Source organism: Mus musculus, chromosome 5 (assembly GCF_000001635.26).
Source record: "Mus musculus strain C57BL/6J chromosome 5, GRCm38.p6 C57BL/6J".
NCBI lineage: Eukaryota > Metazoa > Chordata > Mammalia > Rodentia > Muridae > Mus > Mus musculus.
Window position 1 is genome coordinate 116285489 of NC_000071.6, and position 12316 is coordinate 116297804.

General features: G+C 46.4%; 1 protein-coding gene across 7 annotated transcripts in view; it reads right to left on the bottom strand.

Annotated features, from left to right (window-relative positions):
- The window catches only part of Ccdc60 (coiled-coil domain containing 60), a 163420-nt gene extending 159908 nt beyond the window's left edge, over positions 1 to 3512 (bottom strand). For 4 of the 7 annotated variants that reach the window (XM_017320898.2, XM_030254535.1, XM_017320899.2 and 1 more), the window contains exon 1: positions 2959 to 3512. In XM_017320898.2, coding sequence (XP_017176387.1) covers positions 2959 to 3048 — 90 coding nt within the window. In that variant the 5' untranslated portion in view covers positions 3049 to 3512. The remainder of the gene's footprint in view (positions 1 to 2958) is intronic. The other 3 variants (NM_001360004.1, NM_177759.3, NM_001360005.1) reach the window with 1 other exon arrangement.
- Between the last annotated feature and the right edge of the window lie 8804 nt (positions 3513 to 12316).

Below are 12316 nucleotides of genomic sequence, written 5' to 3' on the forward strand. Positions count from 1 at the left end.
CAATAAATTTCAATTGCTTTGTGCAGTCCCCATAGGTCCCCTTGGAGAGAGAAGAGGCTCCCTGCTATTTTCCTGGCCCACGCCTTTCCTGGCACACAGAGGCTGCCTACCCTCCCCGCCCCCCCCATGCCTGCCCCCAGCACTAAATCACAAGCAGTCATTAGATAATTTACCGCTTTTTCAGGGTAATCAGCGCTGCCGTGCATGGGGTGTGGCGTCCCTGATTAGAGGGGATCACCTGCCTCTCACCTGCCCTCTACTATGCCACCATTCCTCTGGTCTGCTGAGAGAGGAGAACCACAGTGGGGCCTGTCATCCTGCTGGCTGGGGGGGGGGTCCCCTCTGGGGGGGAGAGACGGGTTTGGAGCCGCCTTGCTCCTCCCCCTTGGACTGCAGGCACTCTGGGTGCAGAGTGAGCTGGGGCAGACTCCTCATCCAGGCTGTGCAGTATCAGGAGTCCTGCCTGGCTCCTCATCCCCTCCGAGAGAAGTAGACCTCAGGGCTCTGCGGGCAGACTCCAGAGTACCCAGGGATAAGACCTTAATCCTCCAGTCATTAACGAGATTGAAACATCAACCAATCCTGGCGCTGACGTTCAGTGGTGGGGTGCATCATGTTCCATTCGAACGTTACCACCTCACCCAGCAAAGCCATCACTTTCTAGAAGCAGTGGTGGGAGCCCTTTAGCCAAACTTCACCAGTGGTGAGAGGCACATTGCGTTCCACATTCATCTCTGAGTACAGGGACTTGTCCTGTCACCTCAGCAGCTGCTGGAGTTTGCTTTATAGTGACGCTAGCTAAACAGATAAATAAATAAATAAATACCCAAGCCCATCACGAACCAGAAGCTACACCATGAAACAGAAGCTCGGTAGGTTCTATTTTTTTTTTTTCTCCTCAAGAAATGGGGATTGGCAAGATGGCTCAGCAGGGTAAAGGGGTTTGCCGCCCCTTGAGCCTGGTGGCCTGAGTTCTGCTCCCAGAGCCCACAGCCAGATGGTAGGTGAGGATTTCCTTTCCGTGGGATCATGCGAATGCTCACGTACTCAGACCTCACCCCAGACCATGTACCCTAATAAGAATAAATGCAAATTTAAAAGTGGTGCCTGTATTTCAAAAAAAAAAAATTGCAGAATAGGGGGTGGAGAAGAACTGACTTACCTGAGGTCACTCTTCGGGTGGGGCTGAAACCCATATGGGTTTGTAACACAAACTCATGTTTGTATTACTGAGTTAGCAGAAGGCTTTCCCCCAAAATAGTTTTTGGAAGTTTTAGGATCTGGCCAAGTTTTGGGCATTCTTTTCTATCTTCAGGCTTCATGATGGCAAGGCATGGTACTCCAGGTACCAGGAGCCAAGGTCTCTATCCTAGAATGGGCAGGGGTGTCTGATAAGGCCCCTAAACACAGGTAGGCACTCTTCAGAGTAAATATAGCTATTTACCTTTGTGGGATACTTCAGACTGCGTGGCCATTTCCTTAAGACCCACCTTTTTTTTTTTTTTTTTTTTTTTTTTTTTTTGAGTACACTGTAGCTGTCTTCAGACACACCAGAAGAGGGCATCAGATCTCATTACGGATGGTTGTGAGCCACCACATGGTTGCTGGGATTTGAACTCAGGACCTTCGGAAGAGCAGTCAGTGCCTTTAACCGCTGAGCCATCTCTCCAGCCCAAGACCCACTTCCTATAGTCAGAAGACATGCTGTGGGAGTCTGCTGGGCATGCCCTCTGCACCTCCTCTGGTGACAACCAACTCATGCCTCGCTCTCCCTCCCATCCTGCTCTGCCAGGAAGATTGGTTCCAGAGGGGATGCTCTGGGTCAGACCCACTCAGTGAAGTATTTAGAGATGACAGGAGAAGTCCAAGGCTCAATTCCGTAGAGGGACCATCCCTTGTTTGCAGAGCAAGGAGGGGCGAACGAAGATGTATTGCTATTTTAAGAGGAGCAGTCTTGGGGTCCAAGAGATGGCTCAGAGGTTAAGAGCGCTTGATATTCTTGCAGGGGACTAGGTGGTATATACACACTGCAGCTCACTAGGGTTCCATTTTTTGTACACACACAGCAGCTCACTATCATCTTTAGCTCTAGTCCCAGGGAATCTAACACCCTCCACAGGTATGAGGCATGTACAGAGCACATCTAAGCATGCAGGCAAGACTCCTAAACACAGTATAAACAAAACAAAATTGTAAACGAAAAAGAGCCTGGGGACATATTGGGCCATGTATAAACTGGAGGGCTTTAAATCCTCCCTCCACAAGCTGTAGGTGGAGCAGCTGCCATCCCCACCCTCCCTCCCTTGGCTAACTGTGGTGGAGTTAGACTTTGAAGACATCAAAGTTAAATGTACTTAAAACATCATCTACCCAGTTATAACATTTGCATCTAGAAACCCCCGGACCCAAGTCGTACCAAGGACGCAATCACATACACGTAGACGGACCATCTCTATACTCGAGTCTCTTACTATTATTTTGGCCCATCCCGGTCTTATCACGGAGAAAGAAAGGCTGGGGTGGGGGGGTGGGGGGGTGTGTGGAGAAACTTGCCTGACAGCGACAGCCAGCCCAACCTGGACCCCGTCCCCACCCCTCAGAACGTGACACCCTTGCAACCAACCTCTCCACAGAGTGATAGGAAAGGCTTGTCTCTCCACCCCAGTGGATCTCTGGAACTAAGTTCTGTGATACCAGTCTACAATTCATCTTCATTTTTCCCCTACTTTCTACAGTGTCTCGCATCAATTTAGTCCATCAGTTTGGAATTACTGCCTAATGGATAGCTCGCAGCTCTGATCCGTGTTTTCATTCACCGTGAGAAGCCAGCCATCGAGAGCAACAGGGATGTCTGGACAAGTTCATCATACCTAGGCCCTCGTCCAGCCCCGCCCCCCTCCCGTTGGGCGGGCCTGAACCTAATCCATTGCTCTTGTTAACAGAGAGACAGTGACTTACCTGAGTCAGTTGATCTGCGCTGGAAAAGAGCCAAAGGGCCTTCTTGCTGGTGATTTTTTGTAACTTTTTGGTGGCTGGCACTTTGGTCATCTTGAAAAAAAAATACAAAAAACCACCACCACTAACAACAACAAAACAACCTTCAGCCTTTAAGCCCGTGCCTCCAGTGAAAAACTTGTTGCTTTTTCAGATTCTTGACTTCGCAACACTCACTGGTGTGAAACGGTCCAGAAAGTTCTCCCAGGCCCCCAAGTCCCAAGTCCAGAGACTGCGAAGAGATTTCTTGTTGCAAAGCGGAGCATCTGGGTAAGGAAGCCTTTGCTAGGCCCGAGCAGGCAAACCTGAGACTGTTTAACTTGCACAAAGTCGGTTTTATACGTTTTCTCTCTTTTAAGGGAGAAGATATTTTTCTCCTATAAGCAAAATAAAATGTAAACTGAAAAAAGTAAAAATAAAACTCTATAGACAAAAGCCCCACCCTCGGCCAGCGAGACGAGGGAGTAAGGCGGGCCCCACCATGGGGCTCGGCCTTGGGGCTTAAAACTGCCAAGTAGGGCACGCTCGGTTACCTGGCAACCGGACGCCAAGGCGCGCAGACGCTTCCTCCTCGGCCAGGATTGGTGGAGACCTGGACCGGAATTCTTCTGGGTTGCTGGAAAGGGGCTCTGAGCTGGTGGCTGGCCAGGGAGCCACATTGTCCAAACTCTTTCGGGGTCGGGGTTGAGGAGGTATTTAAATTTCTCTGCTCAGTCCCGAGGACTCCAGTCTTCTCTCTACTCGCCTATAAGGTTTCTTCCCTTCAAAGTCGGTTTCACCTGTTGCTGATTGCCACGAGGCTTTCCTCAGGCTTTATATTAAACCCCTCGCAAGTGTGTGCCTTCAGCTCTGCAATTATCAGCTCCAGGTGCCTATTCTTCCCATCTGAAAAAACTCCTACAGAACCTTCAAAGCCCACATTACAGATACAGCTTCATGCACACGCCCATTTATATGTATTTACGAGTATTAGTATACGTGCGTCGGTATGACATTTATCGAGAGCCTACAATATACAGCGTGCTGTTTGTGTATTTCACAGCACAACATCTCTGAACTGCCTGACATCCCAGCCCCAGACAGACTGATTGTAAACCCCAAGGTTTTACCCACTGAAGTAAGAAACCTAACTTTGTGAGTTTGGGGCTACCAGGTCTTTAAAATGGGGGCTGCAGGATTACCAATGGTTGCTAAGAATTAAAGAAATAACACATGTCGGTAGCCCAGGTGGAGAGGTGCCTGCCGGCAGGTACTGACTCTGGCAAGAATCGGGCGTTCTCCCAGCTCTGGGCTCACAGAGGAGCAGATGTTAACGCTGACTAATATTTATTGATCACTTGCTCTGTGCCAGCCTGCAGCAATTTAACCCATATATTTTGATTCATTTGCCTTCCCCTTGGGTGTATTTTATTCCGTCTCAATCCATTTGTGTTTCTTCCCCAAACCTTGAGCAGTGAGGGTTACGGTCCCACCCAGGCTCCATCTTTCTTAGTGACCCCTCCCACCGCAGGATGGCTTTCGCTCTCTCAGCACTGAAACGGCCCCCCTCCGACTGTTATTTTGTTTCCATTGTCTGCAGACTGACTCTGACCCTCCTCTCCACAGGAAGTCTGGGTCTGCCTGCTTTCCTCCATGGGTAGCATTCGTCAACTACCGGGAGTGGTTTTCTGAAGGCTGCAGATAAACAAAGCCCTGTTTAGAGGATTGGGCCGGGCCTGAGAAAGCTGGGCAGGGTAGGAACTGCTCAGGCTGGGAGAGCAGGAGAACAGGTTCTAGGGCATTGTGGGTCTGGGGTTGGACGGAGCCAGCTAGCTCTGCATGATCTGGAGGAACAGGAGGACGGTTTGTGCTCAGCTTGAGAAAATCTACACACAAGCATAACGTCGTTGTTTACTAGCGATTGGGCTAGTGTCCTGGGTTCCACTAGGGTACTTCCATGTGGCATGTAATGGAATTCAAACAGTTCACTCCATCCCCTCCGCATTCCCCTCCCTCCCTCACTCTTGCACTTTCTTCCCCCTAGACTCCAAAATATAAAAGAAAACACGAAATTCTTGTCTTTTTTTTTTTTGAGGGTGCCTTATTTTGCCTAACATAATTTCCATTTCTATCCATTGAAACTGAGTAATTTCATGGAGGAATAAAACCTCTATTGTGAATGCAGACAGCTTTTGCTTCGAAGATTACTTGTGTGTGTGCTGGTGTGTGTGTGTATATACTTGAGTGCAGTACTCATGGAGGTCAGAAGAGGGCGTCATATTCCCCCGGAGCTGGAGATACAGGAAGTTGTCAGCTGCCTTATGTGGACCCTGGGAACCAAACCTGGGCCCACTAAAAGAGCAGTAGTCACTCTTCACCGTGGAGCCATCACTCCAGCCTTGGGACCATGCTTTCTTTGTTCATTCATTGGCCAGGAGTGGGGGTGGAGTACCTTGGCTAGTCACGTGAAATGGTTCAGTCTCTGCCCTCCAAGCCAATTGGTCACTGAGCAACCTCAGTAGTAATAATTGTCTGGATTGAGGCTGACACCAAAGGGAGCCAGCCCACCGGACATGCAGGGCCCTGCACAAAAGACATGCTCAGAGAGGCCAGCACTGTTTCTCTAGCATTACTCACCTATCTGAGTCACGTGAGAACTGGTAAATCAGAAGGGTTTTGGAACAAGAAGACCTGTGTTCAAATCCTGGTCGTGAGGTTGACTGGTCATAAGACATTCTTCCCCTCCTCCCAACTTCAGCTTTACCACACCTGTGAAAGTCACATGCACCCACAGTTCAGCCATTTCATTCCTGTCACCGAGAATAAGGGACAGGACAGGTGCACAGAGCTCTGGTCCCAGATGGCTGGCAACAGCTCCCTTCTCTGGTCAAAGGTTATATGGCTTAAAGCGTCGGGCGAGCTCCCCAGTGTTCGAAACGTTCAAGCAAACGCTATTTGGCTTCTTCACGGGCATGTGGTTCATGAATTAAACCAGTATTTAAATTCCACCCCACAATTACCAGCTGTGCAACGCTACCTAAATAATTTCTCCTAGAGCCTTAATTTTCTCCTTACAGAGTGGTGGAAATTGTACACCCGTGGAATGATATAATGTCCAGAAAACATCTAGTCCACTGGCTGGCATGTAATAAACACTTGGCAAATGTTTTCTACTTTTATTTTATAACCATATGAACCAAAGCACAATCTTAATTCGGGGATCAACTACTTAAGGGGGAAAAGCTCTCTGATCTTTTTAGTGCCTCTGAATTTACTTAGCTGGGGAAAAGACACAGAGGAGGGAAAGAGAGGGAGAGGGAGAGACAGAGACAGAGACAGAGGAGAAGGAAGAGGGAGAAAAGAGAGACAAAGAGGCACAGAGAGATGGAGAGGAGAGACAGAAAGACAGACACACACAGACACAGACACAGAGAGATACAAACAGAGAAGAGAGACAAAGAAACAGACACATGCATACAGAGACAGAGAGAAGAGAAAAACAGACAGACAGGCAGGCAGGCAGGCAGGCAGACAGACAGACTGAGAATATAAAATTTCATTTCAATTGAGATTTTTTTCAAAAAGAACATTCCAGAATGGGTTCTATGTGTGCAATTGTCTTGATATATTTTAAGTCTGTCTCCCGACGTTTCCTGCTTGGGGAGCTTGGTCCTCATTGTGGTGATGTAGAGGATGTGGGACTTTAAGGAGCAGGTCTACTGGGTAGCAAGTGGGATCTTTGTGATTGCTTCCCTAAGGAAGGATTTAATGCAGTTCTGGGATGCTGGTTGGTTCAACGAGAGGGTTATTACAAAAGAATATGTCCCCATTTCTCTAACGTCCTGCCTCTGCACGTGATCTTTCTTGAGAGTCCCATTTATTAAAGAGGTAAGTCCACATAAATTAGTATTTTTTAAAATAATATGGTAGCCATTGTGTGTATGTGGGAGTGCATTAAAACCCCAACCTTTGTCCTAGCTGCCTGGGAACCAATATTCTGCTAGCAGCCTTCAGATGAAGATGTAGAACTCTCAGCTCCTCCTGCACCGGGTTCATGCCTTGATAATAATGAACTAAACCTCTGAACCTGAAAGTCAACCCCAAATAAATATTGTCCTTATTAGAGTTGCCTTGGTCATGGTGTCTGTTCACAGCAGTAAAACCCTAACTAAGACAGAAGTCTTTGTGTTTTTTTATTCGTCATATTAAAAATAGCCCTGGTCTTGTATGTGCTCTTGGGATGGTTCCCTTACACCTTGGTGTACACTCCAGGACCTGGGACATAGGAACACATTCTGCCTTGATACTGTACAAACTCTGAGAGCAAGAATTGAGCAGCCATTAAGAAGAGTTTAAGAGAGGCCCATTGGACATGCAAACTTTATATGCCCCAGTACAGGGGAACGCCAGGGCCAAAAAGGGGGAGTGGGTGGGTAGGGGAGTGGGGGTGGGTGGCTACGGGGGACTTTTGGTATAGCATTGGAAATGTAAATGAGCTAAATACCTAATAAAAAATGGAAAAAAAAAAAAAGAAGAGTTTCAAGGCAAGGACCAAAGGGAGCTAGTGGACCCCCCTCTCTTCCTCTCAGTTACTATAGCCCCCGTTCACCAATGGAAGCACCCCCAGACTGGCTGATTTATGTTTCTCATTCTCCTGCCTTCTCTCCTGCTCGCACTTCCTGGATGGCCTCTCAGATAAACTAAATATTTCCAAACACCTCTCTCAGCTCCTGAGGGATCTAGCCTGGGTCAGTGTCAATGGTACAGTCATGGAGGCCAGACTTGCGTCAAGGCAGGAAATCAAACCACAGCTTGCTGTCTGGGCACTTGACGTGTCTCCTCTCATTCACTGTTATTGTATAAGATATCTACCACTTTAGATCAACTGTGCCCTTAATCTCCTTTGTATTGTGGTTTCTCATTGATACTTGAAGGAAGGAGGTTCCCTCCATACATCCCTTGAAGGCCAGGAGGCCAACACATTTCCAGATAGGTGAGCATGTCTCCTCACAGTGAAATATTTGACAACTGTGATACGAAGTGATTGTTTAATTCTTAACTCCCTTTTGATTTATGCAAAATATGAACTGAAGGGCATGGAGAGACAGACATCTTCTCCTCCCCGTTTGCCAAAAGGGAAAGGCATCCAGAGGGATTAAAAATAGATGTAGCAAGCAGAATAAAAATTTCAGAATGTGTCAGACACCAGCTGGGTTAGCTGAATTGAAATCTCAAGATCTGGTAAACACTTGGATGTCCGTGACTAATACATATGTTTGGCATTAGAAACCGATTGAAAAACGTCATCATTTGGGTAGGTAGAACCTTCAATATGCCTTACTGTGTTGTATCTAGTGCCACTGCGAGCTCCCTCTGGGTGTTTTTTTACTGAAATGTCAGCACTGGAGTTACAAATTATGGGGCCCAAGGCAAGAATCAAACTTGGGTCTCCCTTGACACCTGGTAGCTGGCAATCTGTTGATGTAGGGCCTCCAGGATAAATACCAGTAGTTAATGTCTATTTGGGTGACTTCCATGAATCCAGGGACTTCATTAGATTAAAGGAGGGTTACAGCAACTCCCTCTCCCCTTAGGGTGCTCCCTGGTGCTACCTCATTCCTGTCCTTTTCGCCAAACTGCAGTTTAAGGGGCTGGCAACTTGGATCTTGGTACAGAAGAGAAGAAAACTAAACAACAAATTGTTTTCTTCCTGCTTCCTATCACATCTAATTCATCAGTGCACACTCATGGCTGAAATGGAGGAAGGAAAGATGCTTTCTTCTATCCCACAGGGAGGACTTGGGGCTTGGTCTTTCCAAAGCCTTGGTGTGGGACTTCTAGTTCCAGAGACAGCCACAGCTTATAGTTAGTTATTGCAGAACATCCTAGAAACAACACACCATCCATCTTGGCAGTGCTTTCGATTCTCTCTCTCTCTCTCTCTCTCAAAATGCACTCAGCATGCTGTCTCCCAAAGGCTGCACATAGTAGGGCTTCACTGGAGGTTTGGATTCATGGAGAAGATTGAAGCTTTCTGGAATTAGTTACTTAAAATTCAATGTGAGGCATTACTGGTTTTTCAATTAAATAAATAATAATAAATAAATAAAAAGGTCCCAGGTGGTTTAGCCATAACTCACAAGGAGGATGGAAACCCCCATTCTCTCTCCTGTTCACCAGCCATTTCCTCAAATAATACATCATAAACAGCCTTTCTTTTATAGATACACCTCAATGTGGCTTTAAAAATGAAAGTTTGCTAAAGTGAGATTTCAGCCCATGGCTTTCCAGCAGTGTGTTGAGCCATTTCCCTAGCGTTAGACAGAAAGCAACCCATTCCTATCCCGAGTCTACAACTGGGCAGCGTCTTGAGGGTGTGAGGGGGTTCGGTTAGTCGCAGAGCCTGAGACCAAACAATTAGCAAGCATTCACCTCTCACTTTGGGGCATAGTGGCAGGACATGAAGCTGAGAGCCGACCCGATGTCATCACCGTTGTCTTGCTGGTGTCCTGTCTAACATCTTCACTCAGTTAGCTTTCTGGTAACTGAAAAACTGTCTGACCAAATGAGTGTGTGAAGAAAGATGTTTTCGGCCTTTGGTTTGCAGTTGCTTGGCTCCATGTGCTTGGGTAGAGCATGACAATGGTGATGGCTCCATGCACTTGGGTAGAACATCACCATGGCAATGGCTCCATGCACCTGGGTAGAGCATCACTGTAGCATGGCTCCATGCACTTGGGTAGAGCATCGCCATGGCAATTACCGTGCACATGGTAAGGGCATGTGGAGGATGAGGCTGCATGCCATGTAGCAGGCAGGAAGCAGAGAGGAAGACAGGAAGGGGCAGGGAGAAGATACTGACTCCAAGGACACATTCCCAGTGACCATCTTCCTCCTAATATCCCCCTTTGCTGAAGTCTTCCCTACTGTCACTAATAGCTAGTGACCAGTGTTTAACAGGAACCTATAGGGTTGAAGAGCATTCTATGAATAAATCATAATGACTTTCATTGGGGAATGTCTCATCCTACTTCATTCAGGAATTTTTTTTGGGGGGGGGGAGAGGGTCAAAAGAGAGAGTTTATTACGCAAGGCTGGAAAACTTTGTTTTCTGTTTGTTTTTTTCGAGACAGGGTTTTTCTGTGTAGCCTGTCCTGGAACTCACTCTGTAGACCAGGCTGGCCTCGAACTCAGAAATTTGCCTGCCTCTGCCTTCCAAGTGCTGGGATTAAAGGTGTGTGCCACCACGCCCGGCTTCATCTAGCATTCTATCATCTATCTATCCATCTGTCTATAATCTATAATCTATAATCTATAATCTATAATCTATCTATCTATCTATCTATCTATCTATCTATCTATCTATCATCTACCTATCTATCTATTAGATTAAAATATACACATATATATGCTGATGTTCTAGTGTTTTGTTCTGTTGCTGTGATGAAATAGCCTGGCAAAAAGCAGCTTAGAGGAGGAAAGAGGCTTGTCTGACTGACACATCCAGGTCACAGTTCACTCTGACTGACACATCCAGGTCACAGTTCATTATGGAGGGAAGTGAGGGCAGGAACTCAAACAAGAACAGGAAAGCAGAAACTGTGAAGATATGGTACTTGCTGGCTTGCCAACAAGCTCACACCTAGCTAGCTTTCTTATATAGTCCAGTACCACTGCCTAGGGCTGGTGCTGCCCACAGTGGGCTTAATCCTCCTGCATCAGTTAACAATCCAGACAGTGCCTCGAAGACAGGCTAATCGGATTTGACAATCCCTCTTCTGACACTTTCTTCTCAGGTGACTCTAGGTTGTGGCAAGTTGAAACTGGAGCCAACCAGAACAGCTGGGTATAAAATAGAATAGAAAATAGGTACAAAATATGTTTTAACCATTATTATTAGCTCCCAAGTTCTTTGGTTATTTGGGAAACTCAAACTCACTTTCTCTTCCTTCTCCCCTTTATTTCTATTTTTCTTCTTCTCAGTTAGAATCCACTTATAAAGTATGCTCTATGCATTATGACAAACAGAAAAGTATACCAACATAGGGTTAAAATAATGTCATCCCTTACTTGCAGATGGTCTTTTGAGAATAAATATTTTCCTATGTATTAAATTAAAACATTACCAGCATGCCAGGAGATAGGTCCAGATGAACTGAAAACCAAGAGAAAAACAGAAACAGCAAAACCAAACACAAATAGACGAGGGACTTTGGAGTTATCCAGGGAAGACTCTAGGAGCTGGAGAGTTAGCTCAGCAGTCAGGGGCACTTGCTGCTTTTGTTGGGAACCTGAGTTCAGTTCCCAGTACCCACACAGGGAGGCTGACAGTTGCCTATAAAACTCCAGCTTCAGGTTTTCTGATGCCATCTTCTGGTCTCTGGGGGTATCCACACACAGGTTCACACATATGTACACAGACACAGACACATAAATAAATAAACAATAAAATGAATCTAAGGGAGACTTAATAGCAGAGGTGACAGGGCTGGAGAGATGGCTCAGTGGTTAAAAGCACTGACTGCTCTTCCAGAGGTCCCGAGTTCAATTCCCAGCAACCACATGGTGGCTCACGACCATCTGCAATGGGATCTGATGCCCTCTTCTGGTGTGTCTGAAGACAGCGACAGTGTATATATCTCCAGCATGCCAGGAGATAGGTCCAGATGAACCTATATACTCACATATATTAAAAAAAAAAAAAGCCGAGGTGACAAATGTGTCCAAGAAACTGTGCAGTTTTCCTGTCACTGAAGTCTTCCCTCTTTCACTGCCTGTATTTTCATCCAGGGTAGTTTTCACCCCTCTGGTTCAATTTGAGCCTTCCCCATCCCCTGTAACACTGAATAACGTGCTTAATCTTCCCTAACAACTGCTTTATGTCCTTATTTGTGAATAATTATAATTTATGAGTCAGTTTTTGAGTGTTGGTTTTTGTATTATTTTGGATCACCTTTCCCCGCATTCTTTTGCACGTATGATAACTCTTCACAGGCTATCAGGTATTGTCGCCTTTATCCTCCTAGATGCTGGGTGAATTTGTGTTCCTGTGAATACTCCTGAGCCCTGTTCTGGGATGTTGTGAGGTCTAAGCTTTCTCAGACTTACTTTCCAACCTGTTGGATCCAACTTGAAAACAAACCTTTCTGAGAACTCTACTCATTGCTCCACAACCAACGAGCCTTCTCAGCCTAATTAGTTGTGTTTCGTGCCTTATTGTCTCTCTGTGAGTTGAGGTTTGGATGCTGTTCCCTCTCCTTATTTCTGGCGGTTCATTCTGATCTGACTCACATGCATGCAAAGGTTTTGGCAGGACTTTAGGGGAACCTTTGAGGGATATCTG